Here is a 25,092-nt window from a genome sequence, read left to right on the forward strand (position 1 = left end):
AACAAAAAGCATGAAGCTCTAGACTAGACAAATATTCTTGTAACCCAGCAAACACTCAGAGAGACATTCTCAGAGCATTTATAGCATACACACAGGAGTAGGGTGTTACCCTCAGTGCGGCCCGAACCTGTCTAAAAATCCCCTGAACATTTACTACTTCCTGCATCCGATCATTTCATTCCACCTGCATTGCATTTACGCCCATTTATTTCACCCGCAAAACGGATTCAGAATCATCCCCCCGGCCGAATCTCAAAGGGGGTCCCTCCGAATCCCCGCTTGAGGAGTTCACCCTCCGACAAATGGTATATGCAACATGAACCGGTTTAGATAATCTATTGTAGCAACATGGACCATAGGGATCTAGGCAGGTTGGTTTGGTTGGTATGGCTGCTGTGTACGCATTGGGTGATGTGCAAGTACCTGCTTTAGATCCTAAGGACCAGTTTGTGGAGAATGTAACCTGGCTAAACAGTGCAACTACGAGGCTTATATGGGTACGGTCTGACCAATTAATTAGATGTCTTTCTTATTTTGTATGCACCATTTTGTTGTTGAGTGGCACGAGAGGGGGGTTCTACAGTGGACGGAATCCCTGTTAGCGGTGAAACCTTATTCGATGCATATGGATTTGGAGTCGCTTTGTAAAGACCTTGTAGTGAGACCTCGGCTCTACACCACGGAAGTATGAAGCAAAGTAGGAATCACGACTCATGGGTAAAGTGTGCAACCTCTACAGAGTATAAAATTGATCGATCAGTCATGCTCTCGGTTAAGAGCGGGCTTATGCTTCTTCATGATTAGTGGGGATCTTGGATGGTTGGTTCTGGTAGTTGAGTGGTGATAACCCGATGAGTTGGTAACCAGATATGGAATATCTGGTGAGTCTGGTAGTCGGATGGAATACGATGAGTTGTTCCTTTAATGTTGATGTCGTTACACATAGTAAATAGGATTGCTCAGTTCTTCTTGAGTCCTAGGTTAAAATGGCATAGATGTAGTAAACCTGAGTTAAGTCGTTCTTGCCTTAAGTCTTCATGTCATGTTTTTCCACACTTGTTGAGTACTCCATATGCTCACGCTTGCCTTCTCCCAACCTCTTGATGGTACTCAAAAGGTGAGGACTTTGAGGACATCCCGACCAATGGAGCTAAGTTTTAGACGAAGGAAGATTTTGACCTGAAGACCATGTTCTAGGCTGGTGCTCCCCCGGACAACGCCTGTGTATGGATAGAAGACTCGCTATCGCTGGAAGTTATCTTAGTGTTTTTCTTTAAGACCTAATGATATTGTTATGTTATCACTTATGAAGTCACCGCATGTATGAAACTTGATTCTGGTATACATGTGGAATGCATTTGGTTTGTTGTTTTGAAACCAGTGTGACAGATGTGGTATTAGAACCGTGTTGACCGTAAGACGCAAGCCTAGCTAGAAATGGTCATCATTAAGGACATATCTCTATTAAAAACTCATTTCTAAAAATCTTTTACTATACTAGTGTCATTTCCACCCTACTTTCTATTGCTGTTATTTATAAAATCTTTGTGAAATAATTATTGACTCCTCTCTCTCTCTTTCAAATTTTAGATGGACCGCACGAAGCAGACGCCCCACAAGCATGTTAGAGGCTTCGTTCCTGCTAGCTCCCGCAGAGACTACTTGGGCGTTCCTTGAGGGTTTGGGCTACCAGGAGGCCTCGATCTGCAAAGGAATCAAGATCTCACTCAGCAACCACAGTTATGCTTAGACGGTGGAGGTGATCATCTTTGAGAAGCACCTGAGCGACAACGGCCACAAGGTGCGCCGGATCCACTCGGCCCTTGCCTCGAGAGAGACTTTCGTAGCTGAGATCTGTGATGTAGCTCGCCAGGCACTTTCAGTCCTCTACGCAGAGTACCACAACACTATTCAGACTACACAATACAGCTACTACCCGCATCGTAGGAGTGGCAGCTTGGAGGTCACCTTTGCTGCTACCAACGGGGAGGGTGACGCCAGACTGATGGAGCAGGTTTGCCTCACCAACACCTTGACTCAGGAGTTGGACAAAGCCCTTGACGAGCTAAACGATGTGCACCTGAGGCTCACCGAGGCAGAGGAGAGGATTCGCACCCTTCAGGTTATGATGATTGATGACTCAGAAGAGGACCCAGAGGAGAGGCTCGAGCCATAGTTGCTCCGCTCTCCCTCCGGCAAGAAGCTTCGCCTCGATGTCACTTGTGCGTGTTGCACCGTAGGACCTTTCTGAGGGTGGAGACAGCTCTTGAGCTAGTGGTCTACCCTATTAGCAGCTTAGTGTTTGCTTTCTATGCTGTGAACTTGTGTGTTAGGTTTGTTTTGTGTGTGTCGATGCGATGTGAAAGTTTGTCTTTCGCAGTTGTATCTGCCTTTAATATATATTAGCTTATGAGTCATTTGTCTTGCTTCATCTATCCTTGCTCTATTCTCATTTCCCAATCTCATGTTCTTGCAACTATCAGATAGTGAACACGAGGAACGCGAACAATGCTAGCGCTAATAGGAACAACACTGAAGGCAGCAACCTCAATGCTCACCCCAGGACGCGTTTCCCTCATGGAACAGGCGGACCAACCGGAACCCAGTGGACCCAATATAGATAATGGTCGCGCAAACTCAGATTCTGCAAGGACTGACGCAGGCCGTGGCAAGACTTCAACAGGCAACCCCCATCTTATTAGGCATCGCCACCGCCACCATAAATGCAGTCGTAGAACAAGCTAAAGGACTTGTTGAGCACCAAGCCACCTACGTTTCCACAGGCAGTCGAGCCAATGGACACCGACGATTGGCTTAAGACGATTGAGAGTAAGCTGCAGATTTCTCAGTGCACATGCATGGAAAGAGTCCTCTTCGCTTCTCACTAGCTTGTAGGACCAGCTTTAGATTGGTGGGTAGCTTACACTGCAGCCCATGATGACCTCCAAGAGATCACCTGGAGAGAATTTAAGGATAGTTTCCGCAAGCACCACGTGCCAGCAGGGGAAGTGAAACTGAAATGAAAGAAATTTCTTGGATTAAAGCAAGGTTCTATGTCAGTGCATGAATACCTTACCAAATTCATGCAGCTATCCCGCTATGCCCTTGAAGATGTGGACACTGATGAGAAGAAATGAGACTATTACTTGAAAGGTTTGAACTGTGGACTCTAGTATTCTCTCTCAGCCAATGAGTACCTGAGCTTCCAGAAGCTTGTTGACAGAGCATTCATTCTAGAGAAGAAGAAACAGGATTTAGGTGAGGAACGCAAGCGGATGATGCAGGGTTACTCTTCAGGCAGCAACACCCGTCCCTGCTTCAACCCACCACCCATAGGACAAGTGTACCGTCAGGCAGGCTAGAACTAGTAACAAAGGGCACCCAGCCAGACTTTGGGATCTTTCAATCAGCTAAGGCAGCAGCAGCAGCACTCCAACTATCAGGCCCCACGCCCAGTGAACCAGAACCAGTAACAACAGGGTCGCACTGGCTAGAGATCCAGTAACATTGGCCCATGCTTCAGCTGTGGAAACTTTGAGCACCTTGCCAATAAGTGTTCCCAAAAATAGCATGGTCAGACCAATAACTAGCAACAGAACCGCCCCAGAGGTCAGCCATATTAGCAGCCTCATCAGAACTTCATGAGTGGGCGAGTAAACCACGTTGCAGCGGAGGAGGCCTAGGACAACCTAGATGTGGTACTTGGTATATTTTCAGCCAACTTTCACCCCTCTACAGTTTTATTCAATTCCGGAGCAACACATTCCTTTATTTCAACTAAGTTCGTAGAAAAGCATAATCTGTTGATAGCCATATTGAAAAATCGGTTGATAGTTAGTTCTCTAGGTGGACAAATGGAATTGAGGAATGTATGACCTAAGATAATCCTTACTATACAAGGGGTAGAATTCCCTGTAAATCTTATCATCTTGGAGTCTAAAGGGATAGATAATATTTTGGGAATAGATTGGTTAGCTAAGTTCGATGGAGTGATAGGATGCGCCATCAAGATAGTTCAGTTGACACATACATGTGGCACCAAGGTGGAGCTCAAAGCCACAACAGAATCAGAAGAGAATTTCAAGTTCAACTAGGCCAAGGTAGTGGAGGAAGTCAGAGTAGTCAGCAAGTTCCCGGATGTCTTCCCTGAAAAATTGCCAGGTATGCCACCAAACCGAGACATTGAGTTCGTTATTGAATTAGTACCTGCATTGCCCCCATATATAAGAGACCGTTGAAGGGATTGATGACGTCTTAAGAGGGGGTGAATTAGGACACTTAGAACTATCTTGACTCTAAAAACAACACAAGATAAAGCTATACCAATTTCTATCTAAATGTGTTCTAGATTTATCTAGTGTGTCTACTCTATCGATCAAAATGCTTGTAACCTATCTAAGAAGGTAAATTTCAAGAATGTAAATGCAGAAACGTAAATAAGGTAGAGAAAACAAACTCGGTACAATGATTTTTTCCCAGTGGTATCGATGGCATGAATGTCACCTCTAGTCCATGTAAGAGATCCACAAAATATATGCTCCCGGTCAGCACCCGGTCACGGATCTTGAGCCACCAAGTCACAAAGATAAGGCCTCCACACGGATGAGCCACCAAGGCAAGATCTCACTTACCACTGTGATCACTTCGGAGCTTGAGACACAAAGGCAATGATCTCCGCGTCCCCGTACATGCCTCTTGTCATCGCTCCATACCAAGTCGAAGAGTCAACAAGCTTGCCGACGAGTCACCAAGACTCCAAGGTCTTGTCAATTCTCACTCTCATCAACAGCTCCACACTTGTTACTTTCTGTTGGGTCTTCGCGCTTTCGAGAAGGCAACGAACGAAGCCCAATCTAGAGAGAGGTTAGTCTCCTCCTTGTTGGAAAATGAGGCACATTTAGGCTTAATTTAATCCATAAATAATTCATGAGCAGAAACTGATAAACTGATATGATCATATCATCAGAGCATAATCTAGACATGTGTACAAAAGTATAACATATGACTAGATCTACTATACTCAAAATTAGGAATCGCAAGAAATAAAGTACGAGTAACATGGTTTTTACGTACTGGTCCTGCATTGTGGAGGTTGCTGAAGATGCTGGTATCACTGTGTTGACGGCACAATCGATCCTGCTGATGACGCGTCGAGTTTGTTGACGATGACAACAGGCAGCTGTCGGTGTATCAGAAACCGGGGGTCCCCGAATCCCGAGGCCAGGCCAGCCATCTGCCACATGGCGCCATCCCGCGGGGTCTCTCCTGTAGGATGAGAAAAGATCAAGTCCCGGGAGAAGGCGCTTGGGGCCACAGTCGGTGGCCCTCGAGTACCCCATATCCCCGATGATCCACGGAATCCAAGTACCAGGAAGAAAGTACTCGGGGAGGTGTACGGTCACCCCCGAGCACCCTAGTCCCTCGACGACCAGGAGAGCTAAGTTCCGGGAGAGAGTGCTCGGGGCTGCGTGCGGCAGCCTCCGAGCACTCGGTTCCCCGAGGATCCGTACAAGAGTGCTCGGGGCTGCGTGCGGCAGCCCCCGAGCACTCGGTTCCCCGAGGATCCATACAAGAGTGCTCGGAAGAGAGTGCTCGGGGAGGTGAACAGTACCCCCGAGCACTCGGTACCCCGAGGACAAGGAAAGACATTCTCGGGAGAGAGTGCTCGGGGAGGTGAACAGTACTCCCGAGCACTCGGTACCCCGATGACCCAGAAAGGCCCCGAGGGGCCCACCGATGAGGTGTCAACCAGTCAAAGGCCCGAGGCCGCATTTAATGAGCGTGCGTGGCCTCACCTCCAACTGCTCCCGCCGCGCTCAGCGTCAGTTCCTGCCATGTTCTGGCAGAGAGGCGTGGGGTTATTAATTGCACGGGTCCCGTCCCGTGCCATCCGGACTGCCTCAGATAACGTCGTAAGGACCAAGGCGTTCCGTCTGCCGCGCTGCTGTGGCAGGGGAATAAGACAGGGCGGGCACGCCGGGCTGCTCTGCGGCTGCCCGGTGGGCCCTCTCCACGGCGCCCGTTGCCAGGGCATTTATTGTGACGGATGACCGGGCGTGCGACGCATTTTCCACCCCCGGTCACTTCACCCAGAGGAAATGATGACGCCCTTTCCATTTATAGCGTCTCGGAACTCGTGCCCCCCCTTTCGTTAGGGCCACGTTGCGGCCGGCGGGTACTTAAAGCAGCCGGCGGCACAGAAGCAGGAGATAGCTGACGAAGAATAGCTGAATAGCAAAAAAAAAATAGGAGACGAAAGAACACAGCGCAAGAGAAATACTGTAAGGAAGGCTGAGCCCAGTCCCAGCCGAAGAACAAGGAGCCCCAAGCTCTTAGATAGACCAACATTCTTGTAACCAGCAACATCCTTGAGGGACTTCCTCAGGACAATTATAGTATCCATACAAGAGTAGGGTATTACGCCCCCGTGCGGCCCGAACCTGTCTAAATTCCGGTGCATTTACTTCTTCTTGCACTAGGTCAACACCCCCCCCACCGGCCGTTGCATTCATTCCCATTTATTTCTCCGACGAACGTATTCAGGATCATCCCCCCGGGCCGAATCTCTAAAAACGGGTCTTTCAGGATCCCTGCGACTGGAGTTAATCCTCCGACAGCAGTGCCCAAGTGACTAGGAAGACGAGCCGTGGTGAAGAACTTTGGTGAAACCTGAGTACTTGGATCTCAGAAACCAAATGGAGAAGTGCCTTGGTTTACATGTGATGAGACATTGACAACAGTTGATGTATCTTAAACTTGGTTAGCATGTGTCTATGGATGCTTGTTCTCGTTCTTGTCTAACTCGAGTTGGCGATGTTTGGAATTGGCGAATTCTTCTATGTATGTAGAAAAATTACACACATCGTGTCGAGGGTAAATCCCTGACAGTGATTCTGAGGTATGTTGGACAGTGGGTGCGTGATCTTTGTTTGGGATGTGTCTGCTGAATCTGTTTGTGTATGTGCAACTCAAGAACATCAAAGATTATCCAGGTTCAGGCCCCCCTCAGAGTAATAGCCCTACATCCTGTGTATTCTTTTCTTATGGTCTAAGTTGGGTACAGATGATGCTCTTACCCAGCCTTCTACTCGTTGGGCCGAATCCCTTTACAAGCCTGGTACTCCTCCCTTTATATATCAGAGGGAGAGAGGATTTACACGTGAGTCATGACATAGACCCAGGCCTAGCTAGAGCTTCCCACCTATGCCCATTATTACTAAGAGTAGACGCATCCCACTTGCTCTTCGGCACTACAGAGCCTGTCCCATCGCTCCATCGCCTACGCCATCCCGGTCGCCCAGACTGCCCTGTCTCGTCCCCACGCGCCACCTGTGTACCTGCAAAAGACCTCCTGACATGCCTGTCAGGCCGTCCTGTAGCGTTTAATACTACAAGACGGGACATGATAGCTCTGCGCCGATCACGCCTCGGTCGACCAGAAAGAGGACCTGGGGAAGGAGAACACTCGAGTGAAAAAGCATTTATTGTGATTAGACTGTTTAGTTACATACCTGCCCCGCGACCAGGGGGGTTTGCTCCTGCGACCTGGTGACTGGTCGCGGAGCTTGGTCGGAGAGCCTGGTTGCATGGTCGCTGGTTGGTCACGCAGTCACTGGCTGGTCGCGCGGGGTGACCACGGTTCCGGACAAACGTGACATACAACACCTACTGATATCTTACCGGTATGGGTCCGCCTGCGAGGGGACCCCACTATTCTTTACACGACACATCCGAAGTTTCGGGGTGAACATCGGATGTTCTAGTGTTCACCGGAAGTTCTGGTATAGGCAGTGTGTACTCGTCGAACTATTTCTTGCTGTCGGAGGATTAACTCCTATCGCAGGGATCCCGAGAGACCCCTTTTTAGAGATTCGGTCGGGGGGATGATCCTGAATAAGTTCGTCGGAGAAATGAATGAGAGCGGATGTAAATGCAACGGCCGGTGGTGGGGGATGATCGATCTAATGCAAAGGGAAGTAAATGCACCGGAGTTTAGACAGGTTCGGGCCACTCGGGGGCGTAATACCCTACTCCTGTATGGATGCAATAACTGTCCTGAGAGAGATCCCTCAAGGATGTAGCTGGTTACAAGTATATTGTGCCTGACTAAGAGCTTGAGGCTCCTTGTTCTTGGGCAGGGACTACGGTCTTGTTCTTGATGCTTCTGTGCCCGATGCTTACGGTCTCTTCTTCCTTTTTCTACTTCGCCGTCCCCCTTCTCTTCTGTGCGCCAACTCTTTTATGCGTTCGCCGGCCGCGACATGCCTCGAACGGGAAGGAGGGGGCACAAGTTCCAAGACACCGCGACTGGGAGAGGCGTCATCATTTTGCCTGGGCGAAATGACCGGAGAGGTGGAAAACGCGGCGCACGCCCAGTCACTTGTCGCCATAAACGCCCTGGCAACGGGCGCCGTTGAGAGGGCTCACCGGGCAGCCGCAGAGCTACCCGGCATGCCCGCCCTGTCTTGTTCTTCTGCCCCGGCAGGGCGGCAGGCGGAATGCCTTGATCCTGGCGATGTTACCCCGAGACACAACGGATGGCACGGGACGGGACCCGTGCAATTAATAGCCCCACGCCTCTCTGCCTAGACGTGGCAGGAACTGACACTGCGGCGGGAGCAGTTGGGAATGTCAGGCCGCGCATGCTCATTAAATGCGGCCTCAGACCTCTGACTGATTGACACCTCATCGGCGGGTCCCTCGGGGGGCCTTTCTGGGTCGTCGGGGCACCGAGTTCTTGGGGGTACTGTTCACCTCCCCGAGCACTCTCTCCCGAGAATGCTTATCCTCGTCCTCGGGGCACCGGGTGCTCGGGGGTACCGTTTACCTCCCCGAGCACTCTTGTACGAACCTTCGAGGAACCGAGAGCCCGGGGGCTGCCACGCGCAACCCCGAGCACTCTCTCCCGAGCACTTTTGGTACAGATCTTTCGGGGAACCGAGAGCCCGGGGGCTACCACGCGCAACCCCGAGCACTCTCTCCCGAGCACTTTACACTGACCCTCGGGGAACTGTGCGCCCAGGGACTGCTGCGCGCAGCCCCCGAGCACTCTCTCCCGGAACTTAGCTCTTCTGATCGTCGGGGGACTAGGGTGCTCGGGGGTGACCGGACACCTCCCCGAGCACTTTCTTCCCGGTACTTAGACTCTGCGGGTCATCGGGGGACTGGGGTGCTCGGGGACCAAGGACTGTGGCCCCGGGCACCTTCTCCCGGAACTTAGACTTTCCTCATCTCGCAGGGGGAACCTCACGGGATGGTGACACGTGGCGGACGGTTGGCCTGGCCTCGGGACTCAGGGACCCCCGGTTCCTGATACACCGACACTTGCAGAGAGCAATTTTTGGGGCAAAATTGGAGATCAATGCACCGGAAGGTCTGGTGAGTGTGGTGGCTACACCGGAGGGTGTCACCGGAGCATTTTCAGTGCTGAAGCGGAAATGAAAGAAAACACCGGATGGTCCGGTAATGGACTTTGAGAGCGCTGAAGTATTTTCTACAAAGAGAAGATTTTTGACGCCATGTTTGATTGTGTACGTCGGATAGTCTGATGCTGTTATTGTGAACTCGGAGAATACACCGAACCTTTTATTACAGAGAGGTTGTAGACGGGTGGTTCGGTGGATTAGCACACACCAGATTATTCGGTGATGGACATGAGATCACCGGAAGCTTTCACCAGATCTTTTCTTGAGGAGAGAAAAAATTTCCTGGAACAGATAGTGTTACAGTCACCGGATGGTCCGGTGTTCAGAAGTAGAACACATCGGAACATCCAATGTTCACGTTTTCTGCAGGATATGCTCTGAGTTGAAGTTTTTGATTTAATGCTAATCTGAAGATGCTTTTGGAGTGTGGAGAAATGTGTTTGCTTGTTTCAAAGTGTGCAGGTGACGGATGCAACTTGACGGTCGACGGCGGGTGATCGGGGCTAAGCGGGTGCTTGGTGCTGGATGATCAAGGAGGGCCAGGAGAAGTCAAGAGTGATCCAAGTTGTACACATGAAGGTCAAGCAAAGCATGAAACAGAGGATGAAGATGACGTGTTGACAAAATCAAGCGAAGGAGATACCGGTACAAATGACAAGACGACCTGAAAGATAGGGAGTGAGAGAGACTTACCGACGGTCAAGATTGCAAGATAAAGGACACGCGTCATCATCGGAGCGCTAGCTTCAGGTGGAAGCAAGTGGCGGCTAGTCACGCTTTGAGAAGCGTGCTAGGGTTTCACGATTTGGCCTTAAAATCATGGGAGGACTGGAGGAGTACGTGGCACCATCGCGAAGCTTGCGTTGAGGCAAAGATAAGTTGTAAAAGCGGCGCGACAGTCCGATGAATGAAGAAGAAAATAGACTAAAATACCATCGATAATAGGTAGAAGTGTACTATAAGAGAGGAGTGTTTTGGGAAAAAGCTAGGAAACTTAGGGGTTAAATTTTCTAGCCAATAAATAGAGAGGTAAGGATATAGGAGAGGTTGAAACAACCATTTGAGCCCCTTATGTCATCCATATGAGAGCATTGTGCTATAGTTTTAGTGGTGATGAGGATGAGTGCTTAGTTTATTTAATATGTAAGAGTTTTAAGATAAAAATCTTTATAATCTGTTAAAATAGGGTTGTTCTTTTTTTAATGAAGTTTATTTTCTTGATTTACAATAATTACTGATATTTTTGAAGTTATCTTTATTTTCTTAATGGTCAACTTACGTTGAGCTGGCGACAATGACAAAAAAAAACGAAAGATAAATGAGCACTAACAGAATGATGAAAAAATATAGAAAGCCCGCTTTTTCATGAAAAAAAAGAGAATATACGTGGTAAAAGGGAAAACTTTCCCTTAGAAACACACAAAGAAATTGTTTGGTTGGTTTAGAATGTCGTGAACTCTTGGAAGTTGGATGAACTTGCACGCTAGAGAGAAAGAGGAGACGACGATTTGGTTACCGAGCAAGGATGATTAATATAACCGACAACGTCATCTGAAAAAGGAAAAAGTTCATACGTTGATGAACCATTCTGTTATGTATAAATAATGATATAATATGTAGTTTCCTTGTCGAGAACTTTTGGCTGATATTTAGAAAATTGTAGAATTGGACAACTGGATTGGAGGTCTAAAGAATAGTTTACGACACCTGGACTAGTATGTTCCTAAATAAAAATAAGTATCTTATAGTGTAGGCAAAAACCATCTTAGAAAATTTAGTTTTCCCTCCAGATTTTCTATGCCATTTTTTATTTTGTTTTTTTTAAATGGAAAAAATGGAAGGCTTGGCCTTTGGAAGAAGAGAAGGGAGCTGGACTGCTTGCTTCGACTCCAGCACCAGCAGCACGGCAGCACCAGGCTCCGTCGCCGTCGTCTCCTCCGCCGACTTGCCTGCCTCCCAAATCGTCGTCTTCTCTCCCTCTGCTCAGATGGATTGACTTGGCTGTAGCCCAGCCAAATCAAAGCCCCCGCCGCCCCATGCCTCGCCGCCGCCGGCGATGGGCGATGTCCCGCTCCCATCTCCCTCTCTCCCCGAGATGACCCCGCGCCGCCGCCGCGAGCCCTCCGAGCCCCGCAGCGACAGCGACTGGGACGCCGGATCCAGCCGCGAGGGCTCCCCCGACCTCGCCCGCTGCGCGCAGATCTCGCGCGCCTCTTCCTCCTGGCTCGGCGAGATCGAGCGAGACCGGGTGCGCCTCGTCCGCGAGTGGGTCCACATGGCCGCCCGCGACGACGACACCACTCCACCGCCCTCCGCGCCCGCTGACCACGCGCGCAGGGACGTCCTCCGGATCCGCGGCCGCCAGGCGCGCCTCGAGCTCGTCATGCGAATGGCAGCCGACCGCCACGCCGAGCTCCAGCGCCTCTCCCAGCACCGCGCCGTCTCCGAATTCCCGCACCGCAACCGAATCCACGTCGGTGCTTCTTATTCATTCCAACCCAACCCAACCCAACCCACTGTTCCATTACTTGCTTACTTGAGTGTCCTGCTTTGCTTTTCGTTCCGGATAACCTGATACGGCCAGAATTTCTATCTTACCACAGGCGCTGCTCCGGGGCAGGTTTCTGCGCAATGGCGGTTTGCCAGAGGAGAGGAGGCCGCCGTCGGTTGCCGCAAGGGAGCTAGGGCAGCTGCGGCAACGGCATCCTGTCTCTGGTTTGAGGTATGACGCATTATGTATGAAGCTCGCGTGTTGATACTGCTGCAGTGCTGCTCCTTAATGGACATTATCTTTTTCTGCTTCGTTTTTGTTCGAATAAATGCAAGTTTATACTGGACCAATGGGTCATTGTCATAACATTCTGCTGCTGTGGTTGGGGGGTTTACATCTTATAATGAGTTCTTGTTGCTTCTGCTGCTGCTGCTGCTACATTTAGCTTTTCTGTTTATTTGCAAATGTTCTTCTTCAAACAGAGAGAGAGTATACAAAGAATAGTCAGTGTTATTGAGGGTTATGTGATGTAGATAAAGGATGAAACTTGTGTGTTTTTAGTGTAAAATTTTATTAACCACGCGATTGGTGCTCAGTTGCATATCAGTGTTGCTCAGATTGTTTTTTTATCTTTGTTCAAAAGGACACTAGAAATTTGTTCGTAAATGTTTGAAACTTGAAAGCTATCCAGGCTGTACCCCCCCCCCCCCCCCAATTTTTTTTACCTGCTTGCCATATTTGACAGTTGGGCCCATTTTAGCGTAAGGAACACATGTGTACATAATACTGCTGCATATATGTAGAAACATGCAAGCATTTGCATGATAAGTTCTATTACTATGCCAGCATAGTTATTTGGTTTTGGTAGTTCAAAGATACGAATACATCAAAATTTAAGCTAGCCATGCAATTCATTACTTGTGTTATGTACTTCTTCGTTCTCCTCCTATTACGTTTGGTAATTTTAAGCTGGTGCTTCACTTCCTTTTTGAATGAGTATAGTTAGTCCAGTTAAAATGTACTTTTATAATGCTTATAATGTTACTAAGTTTCGTCATATGCTAAGTAAAATAATAATACTCATTAATTTTAATAACTAGAGAAGAGTTCCGCTTCAGATTGGAGAATCTTGTCCGGGGTCAAGCAGTAAGCCAATCGGATGCTTCTTCAGCTCACAATGTTGAACTATCTGCAATTGAGCACTCTGAATCAAACCCTACTACTTCTCAAGATACTCAGGAGAGACATCAACAGACAAGCGAGAGTGTCGAGCTCCAGCAAATTGAAGGTACAGAAACAGCATCAGGATTTGAAAGTAACACCCCTAGCATTGCTGAAGGCTTGTATGGGCCTCATAGTCAAGAAGAAAGTTGGCAGGAAGATTTGGAACAGGAGAGAAGAGTTTGGCAACAGTTTTCCCATACTGTGACCGGAGAGGAATCTGAAAGAATTTGGCATGAAAATGCAGACAACAGTTCATCTCGTGAGGGGTCAGAGGTTGGAGATGGTCAAGATGATCCTCATCCAGAAGCGCACGAAGAGTCAATTAGTGATGATAATCTTCCTGAAGCACACGAAGAGTCAACCAGTGATGATAATCTTCCTGAAGCACACGAAGAGCAGCATGGCAGTAATAACCTTCCTGCAGTGCTTGAAGAGCTGCATGATAATAATCACCTTCAGGAATCACATGGGGAGTGGAGTGGAGACGATCATCCTATAGAAGTATATGATGAGTGGCTAAGTGATGATCATCTCCCTGAAGTGAATGAAGAGTGGCATGATGATGATGAGTCTAATGATACTGCAGATAATTGGCATGATAATAATTCTGACCAACCAATTGACCATGATGCTGCTCTTATTAGAAGAGCTAATATGTTCGTCCCTGGGGATGATGATAATGTGTACAGCACAGAACTGAGGGAACTTCTAAGCAGGTTATTGTTTCTCGTTTAAAGAAAGTTGGTACAAGCAATTTATTTGTAGTTTAGTCTAAATACTGAAATAGTCTTTATTATGCAGAAGGAGCGTTTCTAATCTTCTTCACAGTGCTTTTCGTGAAAACTTAGACCGACTTATCCGGTCATATGTTGAACGGCAAGGTCGTGGTCCTCTCCCTTGGGATCTGGAAGGAACAACTCCTGCCCCTAACTCACCAGAGCAAAGTCAGGAGCAGCAAAGAGGTGATGAGGACCATGAACTGCATCATACAGTTGATAGGCCTCCTGTAGTGATACCAACTCCACCTATGCCTCCTCGTCAGCCACTTTGGCATTCAGAGTTGCATCGTAATAATTGGATCAGGCAGAACATCCATCGTTCTTCTTCTGATATCGTGAGCTATTGTCTATGCTATTTTTATCACGCAGACAGTGTTATTTTTATTTTGCTTTGTTCATCCTTTTGGTGATTTGGATGCATCTATTCGTACAGTGAATTGATAAACCATATTGGATAGGATACTGTATTAATAGTAGTATACTGCATTCAGCCTTTTCTTTTAGATGACTTTTGGGATATTTTCCATGTGCAATTCGCAGTTGCTTATGTGTGTTAAAGGTTCATATTTCTTTTGGTTTGTTTGTCCAGGAATGGGAGGCCATTAATGATCTAAGGGCTGATATGGCTAGACTTCAGCAAGGCATGAGCCATATGCAAAGGATGTTGGAAGCTTGCATGGATATGCAGCTAGAGTTGCAGCGTTCTGTAAGGCAAGAAGTTTCTGCGGCCTTGAATCGCTTCATTGGGGAGCAAGGTTAGTAGCTCAGCACGCTCCTGTTTGCTACATTTCCTCCAGGGTGGTTATTTGTGTTAATTTGGAGAGGAAGTCATGGAAGCAATTTTGAGCATCTTTACATGTGTATGTAATCGCACCTTTGAAAATTGCCAGCTGCCCTTGGTGTAGCTTTTTAGTCATGGAAGCAATTTTGAGCATCTTTACATGTGTGTATAGTTTTACTGGCCTCTCTTGTGTTTACCAATCACAGTTTTGAGGATCTTATGTTTCAAATTATAGTATTTCAAAATGACCTAATGCTTAGCATGTTGTGTTTCAGTAGCAATCTCCCTTGTCATACATCCGCTAAGTTATGCATTTAATATTTCAGGGGAAAGGAAAGAAATTATTGACGATGGTTCAAAATGGATTAATGTGAGAAAGGGAACCTGCTGTATATGCTGTGAGAATCCAATTGATTCTCTCTTGTACAGGTTTGACTTTTTTACTTGCCCCACTATATTATCCGATGGAAGTTGTTGATGGTAGTAGATAGAACTAAATACTTCCCGCATGGTGCTAACTATGATTGTTTTGGGTGTTAACTATCAGATGCGGGCACATGTGCACCTGTTCAAAATGCGCGAATGAATTGGTTCGAGGTGGAGGCAAATGCCCGCTGTGCCGTGCGCCCATAATTGAGGTGATCCGAGCATACTTCATCATGTAGATACAAGAAAGAAAGAAAGGAGATACAGGAAACATGGTTTTTTTTGGGCTGAAGTGTGCAGTTGTGGTTAGTGGGTGTATGATTATATTCAATTTTTGGTTATTGGGGTGTGTACCCGTCCAATCTCTCTAATGCTTTTTTTTTTTTTGGTTTCTGGGCTGCCCTGGTGTAAGATATGGTTTTGGGTGTGGCAGAAGTGCTCTGATTGGACCGTGGGAAGTCACTAATTTATTTGACAACTGATGGGTTGAGCATGAAAAGGGAAAATTACTGTGAGTGCTGGCTGTGCTTCCTCGAGGCACCCGTGCTTTCTGCTCATGATAATGTTGTTTGAAATTAAATACACATTTGCGTTGCAGTACATAAACAACAAGTACAAGCTGATGAAGAACGATTTCGTCCTTCCAGGCAGCAGCAGCCTTATTGTGAAGAATTGAGCTCCATGGAGCAACACTTGTTCACCCTTTTGCAATCCTGGCCAATGTTTCAAAAAGGGGTAAGCATAACAAATAATCTCAGTAGATCTTACAAATTTCTTTTCGAAAACAAGCTTTGTTCCTCAATCTCCACATGGCTCAACAAATGGCAGCCAAACCAACCATATGCAGCTGTTTGCCTTGAGGTAAGAAACGCTGCGTCCAAATGAAGTATTGGTCAATTGATTCAGGCCTACGCAATAACATATCCCACCAAACTCCTAACATATTTAGCCACATTACATCCAAAAAATAGATGGTGAAATGGTCTCGTTTCATTTGCAGAAGGCACATTTCTGATCTCCCTGCCATTTCCTCTTAAGCAGGGAGATATCTGAAAACTAAAGGACCATCTCTTGCAAAGGATCGATGCTCTCCCACATAACCTACATCCGACGTTTCAGATTCTGGTAGAACCAGTAGAATATTTGCTAAATTGTACTTTTGGTAAGTGATTTAAATTTAAAACATGATAAATATTTCTCTTTTTTTACACAACGAGGGAGAAATATGAAAAAACTTGTTTCTTCTATTTCTGAATCACCTCTTTCTCATTTACAAATGTCATCCTCTCTTGATAATCAGAATTAATTCAACTAGTCAAATGATTGCACAAAGTAATTTTTATTCACTAGATAAATATTTTCAGCGAGAAATTAGAATCAAAACATTTCTGGAGAATCCAGAACCATACCAAACAGGCCCTAAATGCTTAACCATTTCTTCTTTCTCATCTCGGTCAAGGTCATTCATCGAATCCTTCTTCGTCAGAACAATCATTGTGCGGATGCCGAGTTTGAGTTGTGTTAGGGAGTTGGTTAGCTTGAATGTACAATATATTAATATGCACCTCCTAATTTTCAGATGTTTGAAATTTGCGATCCGATCAGCCGACCGTGTGAACACAATGACAACGGTGGGGTTATCGCTCCGGGGTTAGCGGGAGGTCGGCAGGTGGGTGTGGGGACACCATTGCTCGCGGGTGGCGAAGGACAACCAGTTGTCGGTGCCGACGACAGGGGAGGCAAGGATGTGGCCTAGCGGCGCCGGGTTAGCGTGGCGTGGTAGGGCAAGCACACGAGACACTGACGTGGTGAGAGAAAAAGACGTGAGACAGAGATGGCTGGTGTCGGAGAGTGAACTCCTGTCGTAGGGATCCCGAGAGATCCCTTTTTAGAGATTCGGCCGGGGGGGATGATCCTGAATAAGTTCGTCGGAGAAATAAATGGAAGCGGAAATAAATGCAACAGCCGGTGGTGGGGGAGGATCGACCTAGTGCAAAGGGAAGTAAATGCACCAGAGTTTAGACAGGTTCGGGCCGCACAGGGGCGTAATACCCTACTCCTGTATGGATGCAATAACTTTCCCTGAGGGGGATCCCTCAAGGAATATGTCTGGTTACAAGAGTGTATTGTCTAGCTAAGAGCTTGAGGCTCCTTATTCTTCGGCCGGAGCTCTGCTCAGGCTTGCTTGTGATGACTTCGTCTGTTGGCTTGGTTGACTCTCTTCTTCTGTTAACTTAGTCTTTTTTCTCCTCCTGTGTGTCCATCCTTTTATGCACTCGCCGGCCACGACATACCCCGAACGGGAAAGAAGGGGCACAAGTTCCCAGACGCCACGACTGAGAAAGGCATCATCATTTCCTCTGGGCGAAGTGACAAGGGCGGTGGAAAAATGTGGCGCGCGTCCGGTCACTCGTCACTGTGGACGCCCTGGCGCCGGGCGTCGTTGAGAGGGCCCACCGAGCAGCCACAGAGGCACCCGGTGCGCCCACCCTGTCTTGTTCCTCTGCCACGGCAGGGTGGCAGGCGGAACGCCTTGATCCTGGCAACGTTATCCCGAGATACACCGGATGATACGGGACGGGACCCGTGTAATTAATGGCCCCACGCCTCTCTGCCAAAGCTTGGCAGGGACTGACACTGCGGCGGGAGCAGTTGGGGATATCAGGATGTCAGGCCGCGCACGCCCATTAAATACGGCCTCGGACCTCTGACTGGTTGACACCTCGTCGGCGGGCCCCTCGGGGGCCCTTCTGGGTCGTCGGGGCACCAAGTGCTCGGGGGCTGCCACGTGCAAACCCGGGCACTCTCTCCCGAGCGCTTTTGCTCGAACCTTCGGGGAACCAAGTGCTCGGGGGCTGCCACGTGCAACCCCGAGCACTTTTGCACTGACCCTCGGGGAACCGAGCGCTCGGGGGCTGCCGCACGCAGCCCCCCGAGCGCTCTCTCCCGGAACTTAGCTCTTCTGATCATCGGGGGACTGGGGTGCTCGGGGGCGACCGGGAACCTCCCCGAGCACTTTCTTCCCGGAACTTAGATTTTCCTCATCCCGCAGGAGGGACCTCGCAGGATGGTGACACGTGGCGGACGGCTGACCTGACCTCGGGACTCAGGGATCCCCGGTTCCTGATACATCGACAGCTGGAGATTGAAGATCCACAGGGACGCTATATGTCAAATGAAAAAAAGGGAAAACTAGACAATTGAAATATAGCATCACCCCTATTAATAACCTTTTCTTTAATTAGTAATATACTCCTAACACAAGTTGATTCTCACGTCATCTCTTTCCTTACTCTCCTCTTATGTAATAAAAATCCCTAAAAATTAGATAATTTACCTAATTTTATTATTCACTTTCGTTCTGTAGTTACCCTATATTATTACCGGCTATGAATATAGAACCTGTTTTACTAATAAAATTAAATAAAAAAATTAGAAGATAACTTAACAAATAATCTTCGACTTTTTAAATCTTATTTAAAATCAAATTACGAGATATCACTCTTAACTCCAAGTTCAGTTTTATGTAACGAAGGGCTAAGTATACTCCACTCTATTTCAAAAAAGAGAGAAGGATTTACAGAATACAGCCATATATAACGAAGAGCTAGTATACTCCATTCTATTTAAAAAAGAGAGAGGGGCTTACAGAATACAGCCATGTCACTGCCCACCCTCCGCGGGCGGAAGGAAGAGGAGTGAATCGAATCCTCCTCCGGGCTCCGTCATATGGTGGTGGCTTGTCCACCTTCTCCGGCGGGCAGCGTCTCCTCTACTTCCGATGACGACGACTCCTCTCAGTTGAGTTCGTCTCCTCTCCCTCTCTCTCCCAAATCTTTAGATGACCATTTGGTTCGCTTCCCTTGATCCCTTCCCTTCCCTCTCACGGAGTTCGTTGTGCATTTCGTATTCTGCTGCTCCTGCTGTAGTGATTTCTCTCTTCCAATGCTGCATTGCAGATCCAGTGATGTAAGCGCATGGGATTCCCAAGGTACCTTATATTACTACACATTTTTTCTTTGCTTCCAACATCTACTGCGCCCTGCCATTTTGTGCCCCAGGTTTGCTTTAGCTGTTCAGGTATACTAATGGCCCCTGCGCTTGAGTAATAATTAAATAAAGAAAATATATTTCCTCCGTTCCTTCTTCTCAGATGTAAAATTCGGTCCTCAAATAATTTTACTGCGACGGACCGTGGGGATGCGAATATAATTGATTATTACAAAGCTCATTGTAACATGAGTGCATGTATGTTGCTGCTTGTGTACGTGCAAGAAATTTCAAAGCTCTATCCGACTCCTATCTGCCATTCCTTTTGTCAACTAGTCTATACCTATTTCATTTACAAGTTATAACCATGCCCCTATTTCATTCTTCTTTGTCTTCCCGATTAGTACATGTTCATGTTTTATCTCCCTGGATATAACTTAGCAAAGCCATGTGATCAAGTTAAAACTATGTGACAACAATATCTTTTCCTTTTTTCCATTTATTCATCAGGTTAAGTTCTGGGCTAAGGTACATGATCTGAACAACCCTAGAGAGCTAACAATGAGCTCGATGTCAATCATTTCATTAGTCGCTTTCCATTTGCAGGTACCATGGATTTATTATTATTTCGGTTTGTTTAATAAATTACAAGGAACCATACCCCCTAACATTTGTTTTGATTAGTGACCTACTAATCATTTGTACGTTTGAAGACACAATCGTTGGCTTCGTTTGTATAGAAAGGAAGATGAAAATTATTAAGTAGCTTATAAATAATATCTTTTATTATTAACAAATGCTGGAGTTGGATGTTAAACTTCATGCTACGTACCTGAATGTATTTTGTTCCGTTTTCCTTTATGATAGTGGATATTTTGAGTAGTGGCTCATTAGATGCATGGCTAAGCAGATAAGCACAGCATTTAATACTTATTTGATTTCTTTATCTGAATAAGTTGAGATTGAATCTTTGCAATGTGCAGTGCAGACCCGACATCCTCCAATATTTCCACCGTTCTCTGCCTTGTTAAAAGGTTATCTTCTATCATGCTTGCTCTTTGTTTTTGCTTGTAGTATCATTATTCTGCTAAATATCTAATTCTGACCAAAGATTACTGTCTTCATTCTTGCCCTTGCAGATGGTTTAGATGTTGCAAGTGTTGAGAGGAATATCGGACTGTTTAAGGGATTTGGGAGCAGCAATACGGAATCTGTAGCTGAACTGTTTGCATCATTGATGAGTAAAGTGAGTAACTTTATGGTTCACATTCTACTTATGTTTGCGGGGCAAGTTATTTTTTACATTTGGATCTATAAGAACGTGTCTTATTATTGTTGCAGTGCAAGTTAGTTTTCATATTTGGTTCTATAAGAACATGTCTTATGATCATTTCTTAGTATATTCAATCAGCTCTTCTTCGCACCCACACGTTTAGTAAAATACTTAAGCTCTTTTTTAAAAATCGGCACATCAAAGCTGAAGACCCTTTTGTTTGCGCGCCTTAGCCCAGATGAGTTAGCCAGCAAACCCTGCTTCAAGCATGCCAAGAGAAATCGGAAGGCACAACTTAGCCCAGAGAGCAGATACGCATTCCGAAAGAGAGCAAAGCATGGTGTACACGATGTGGAACATGTTAATGCTACAACTACTGCTGATTTGCGCACTCTTGCTCCTGATAACAGCAAGGCCCCACCCAGTCTAGTAGTCAGTTTGTGCACATTCTATGGCTTCAGTTGCCAGTAGCTCCTCACCTTGGCAAGGGAATACTGGGGCCGCCCCCAAGTAATTTAATTCCCTTAAACAATGGGATTCAACAGCTGCAGCAATGTTCTTCCGATGCCGTACCGACAAACAGTCGGTAATATGTTTCACTCGTATAATGGAGCTCAGCCGCTCTAGCACAATTGAAATACTACATTGCAGAGGATAGCTCCTCTGGATTTCAGTAGATGACAGCTGCGGTCTAGAAAAGTAGAAATGCAGCTTGGCAGTTGCTAGTAGATTTGTGTGCTTAAAAGTTTCAGATGAAAGAGTTCTATATCAAATGTGTAGTCTGTAATCAACTGACAGGAAGCTGAGCAATGTACACTGTAATGCGCTGGGCTCTGTGAGTTGATCTTAGACTAGAGTTTGCTTTGCTGAAATCTTTTGGAACCTATATCTGGCAAGGTGGATATGACAATCCAAGCTGGTGGTTCGCTCAGGTGAAATCTTTTGGATCTAAGTCTTGTTACCTAGCCTGTTGAAGATACAAGGGCACTACTAGCTGCTAACACTGACAGAAGTCAAGTGATTGGACTTTTTGTTGTTGTTGTTGCTGTCCTAAAGGCTAAAGGTATGTGGGATTAGTTTGTGAGCACTGAGAGAGCAACTATTATATCCTTTGCGAAGTAGTTTGTCAACTTCTAACAGCTCTTTAATCTTCGTTTTCTGTTACGTCATCGTACACATACAGTGGCTGAGATATGTTCTGCTCATAGCTAGAACCCTGCCTGATTGGCCAACCGTTTGGATCAGCTGCAGCCTCTGCTTTGCTTTGCTTTACTTGCTGGTATGGTATCAAGTGTTTGGTTACTTTGCAGCAGCCCTGCATCTGCATTATTCCTGTGTTGTCTCAATTTGCATTCCTTGATTAATTTGTAAAGAGGAAATGGAAGGGTTTATATTACCAGTTAAGAGTGGACGGCGATTGGATTCGATTGGATTGGATGGTATATTATCTGCGCAGTACCTTTGTGTGCTCGATCGCAATCGTGCGTGGTGTCATGACATACAGTTAAGGTGAAAGCGGCAGCAACGATATTATGCTTGCCTGATATTCGTTGTGGTTATGTACATGTAATCTGGGGAAGGAAACATTTCACCTGGCCGAGATGGGACGCTTTCGCTTCGACCTGATCGCATCGCATCGCATTGCGTGATTGCACCTGCACCTGCATGCTGATAAATTTAACAAGCTAGCTACGGCGCAGAGAGAAAGAATGACATCTACCCAGCGTGAAATAATGGGAAGGCTAAGCTTTATTCACCTTTTTCTCTTACAACTGGTATATACTCTGTCCGTTAAAAAATGTAAGACATTTTGTTTCATAAAAGTCAAATTTTATAAGTTTTTTTATCGACAATTAATTAAATTATATGTATGTTTAGTATACAAAACCTATTTTAATAAATTTGTATTTCAAAATACTTTTAATATAGTATTAATTTTATAGTAATTAATAACATATTATTTCGTATTATATTCTTGAACGGAGGAGGAGGTAGTAGCTATGTAGTACCTTTATTCTTAAAATGATATCCGCCTTCGTTCTGATACGGTACAACCATATTCAAAACCAGGTTCAATTATCTAATTATATTGCTCCAGTCAGATGTACATGGGTATTATTCGTCCTAAGTATTATCATATTTCTAGCTAGCTAGCTGGAATCGTGCTGCTGATCGATCGATCCTGCTGTCGTCTTGAAATTCTAAGAAACTGAATATATACTAGAGGCAATTAAAAAGTGTGGATGGAACATATATAGAGTGGACTAGTGGAGTCGTCGCATGGAAGATGAAAGCTGAAAAGCGTCAATAATGATTGAAGAAAGGATGAAAGCGGCATGCATCTGAATTCGATGGGCAGCCATTTACCGTAAAAGAAACTGTGGGCATATACAATTAAAGGTAGCTAGAAAAAAATTATTCGACTTGTTGTGCTTGTCTAATTAAAGGGCACATAGGCGTAGGTACGTTTAGGTCAGGCTAGTGACAGATCTGGAATATGACAATCTGAAAAAGTAAAAAAATATTATAATAAAAAAGAGATTTGCTTACACAAAATTCACAATATGATTATGTAATTTCAGGGGAGGAGAGAATGACACATATCTGAATAGGAGAGTGGAGGGGATCATATCGTGCAGAGTTAGTTGCCCGTAGCACCGCTATGAGAAGAATTAAGATGATGACTGATTTGTGAGAAGATAAAAAATAATTTTATCATAGTATCTTGGTGTAAATATAGCGTGATAAAGACGACCTCCATGCTAGACGATGGAGCTTTCTATGCAGTATCCATGTTGCTGCTTGCTTTAGGGATCTAGCTAAGCCATCTTAATAACGGTTAACGAGTATAACAGATTCTTCTCTCTATTGCTACATTTACATTACCAATATAGTTTCTTAATATCTTAGATTATGATGTGCGTATAGCATCACCACGCCACGCAACATAAGCAATGTAAAGGTGTGAAGGTAGTGGGTTGTCCCACCACAATAACTATAGTGTAGTAACTTAATAAGTCAATAGAGACGGCTAAAAAGATACAAATCATTATAGACGTCTAAGTAAAAAACACCGTCTGCATTACTTTCCTCAAAAGAGATGGTTCTCCTATGGAGCCGACAATAGTTAGGTCCATATTACAAACTGTTAACCAAGAGCACCGCTAATATTTGGTCACATATTGTAGACAGTTTTGCTACAAAACTAATATCTTTGATTCAATATTATAGATGGGTTTTTATTTGAAACCGACATCATTTAGTTATATATTACAAACGGTTTCCTTTTGGAACCTATAGCATTTGGTCCCACATTATAGACACGTCCTCCCTTGAACTGTCTGGAATAACCCTGACACTAGTTGTGTATTTGCATACCAGCCGCTAGCATCAGGGATGCTAGCCTTGCCATCTGCATACATACAAATATTATAGCACCAACGCACAAACATATATCAACAATAATATCACAAGTACATACAAACTATCACATCGTAAGTTCATTCGGTGTTCAATCTCCATTTTGAATAGAAATTGTAGCAAGGAATTATAATTATTAGACAAAGGAGAACAATATTACTTTTACAATCAATATTTGTGATTCTCTCTTTTCTACTACTAGAACCCTTATCATCTTGGGAGAGGTCATTTGAGTTAATAAAGATTGAGTTGAATGCTTCCAAAGCACCTACATGATTTTGACACTCCTAGAAAAAACACCCGAGTAATTATGAATATGTTCATGGCAGTTGGGCCAAGTTGAGTAAATCCCAAGGTTTTAGCCTTGAAATACGACATACCATGCCATTGAGCTGTACATAGATACAATGTATGCCTTAGTTGAGCAAAGATGTTTTCAACGTCATCATTTGCTAATATGTGGCACTACTACACAATAGACGTTCACTGTCAGCAGTACATAACAGGCAATGAAAGTCACACCCCAATCACTCTTGGATGTACAACCGGCAATGAAAGTTGTTCCGGGAGCTAAAAACAAGGAAACGAGTTGGCTCGAGGCCAGCTTGACCTTGTTCCGCAATGCACAAGAAAAAGCAACGGCACCAAGGCCGCCGACACAGCACACACGGTCGCACCTTGCTTGTCACCGCCGCCCGCACCCTGCCACACCACCACCGCGACTATTCTGCGGCAACCATCGCTACTGCCATGAATGGAGCATCCCAAGGCTGGCCCTTCGTCCCTAAGCTCGCCGCCATCTGCGGCCTTGCCGCCTCCTGCAAATTATGAACCCGACCACCTCCTCCATGGCCCTTGGGTCCAGCAACCCCTACTCCAACGACGGCGACCCCCACTGGCTCAACGGGTCTGGTAGCCTCCCCTCGAACGATGGGTGCAAGGCCACGATGCCCAAATCTACTCCTCCATCAAGGCATTGCCAGAGCGGAGAAGGGGCATAGCCAATGATGGGGCCATCAGATGCATCGTGGTGGCCACCAATGTGGTGGCCATCGACTTGGCGCACGATGTGGAGGACGATGTGGTGGCCATCGAACTCGCCAATATGGAGGATGATTAGTGGCCGTCGACCTCATCGATGTGGAGGATGATGTGGTGCTCGGCAGCAGATGAGCACACGCATGCAAGCGCGTGCACACACAAAGCATCCTTGGCTTTGAGCGGTGATGGCGCAACGGCAAAGCAGCAACCCATGGTGGCGTTGTGTGTGGCCATGGCGGAGC

General features: G+C 46.1%; 2 protein-coding genes across 7 annotated transcripts; both read left to right on the forward strand.

Annotated features, from left to right (window-relative positions):
• Positions 1 to 11,257: 11,257 nt before the first annotated feature.
• On the forward strand, positions 11,258 to 15,666 carry LOC133897447 (uncharacterized). Of its 2 annotated transcripts, none has more exons than XM_062338180.1 (7): positions 11,258 to 11,898; positions 12,029 to 12,147; positions 13,035 to 13,856; positions 13,942 to 14,254; positions 14,509 to 14,674; positions 15,027 to 15,129; positions 15,248 to 15,666. In XM_062338180.1, exons 1-7 carry the CDS (start codon positions 11,482 to 11,484, stop codon positions 15,363 to 15,365), a joined length of 2,058 nt encoding a protein of 685 aa, XP_062194164.1. In that variant the 5' UTR covers positions 11,258 to 11,481; the 3' UTR covers positions 15,366 to 15,666. The 2 variants fall into 2 exon arrangements, with proteins under 2 accessions (XP_062194164.1, XP_062194163.1); XM_062338179.1 differs by having other exon boundaries at positions 11,259 to 11,898; positions 13,017 to 13,856.
• A 3,037-nt stretch (positions 15,667 to 18,703) lies between these two features.
• Positions 18,704 to 20,785, forward strand: LOC133897448 (uncharacterized). Of its 5 annotated transcripts, none has more exons than XR_009905905.1 (5): positions 18,704 to 18,926; positions 19,086 to 19,117; positions 19,627 to 19,722; positions 20,100 to 20,150; positions 20,256 to 20,579. XR_009905905.1 is itself a non-coding variant. In XM_062338182.1 (5 exons), exons 1-5 carry the CDS (start codon positions 18,856 to 18,858, stop codon positions 20,629 to 20,631), a joined length of 270 nt encoding a protein of 89 aa, XP_062194166.1. In that variant the 5' UTR covers positions 18,704 to 18,855; the 3' UTR covers positions 20,632 to 20,785. The 5 variants fall into 5 exon arrangements, 2 of the variants coding, with proteins under 2 accessions (XP_062194166.1, XP_062194165.1); XR_009905906.1 differs by having other exon boundaries at positions 20,105 to 20,150; XM_062338182.1 differs by lacking the exon at positions 19,627 to 19,722 and adding an exon at positions 20,623 to 20,785 and having other exon boundaries at positions 20,256 to 20,362.
• Positions 20,786 to 25,092: the final 4,307 nt, after the last annotated feature.

Source organism: Phragmites australis, chromosome 17 (genome assembly GCF_958298935.1).
Source record: "Phragmites australis chromosome 17, lpPhrAust1.1, whole genome shotgun sequence".
Lineage (NCBI taxonomy): Eukaryota > Viridiplantae > Streptophyta > Magnoliopsida > Poales > Poaceae > Phragmites > Phragmites australis.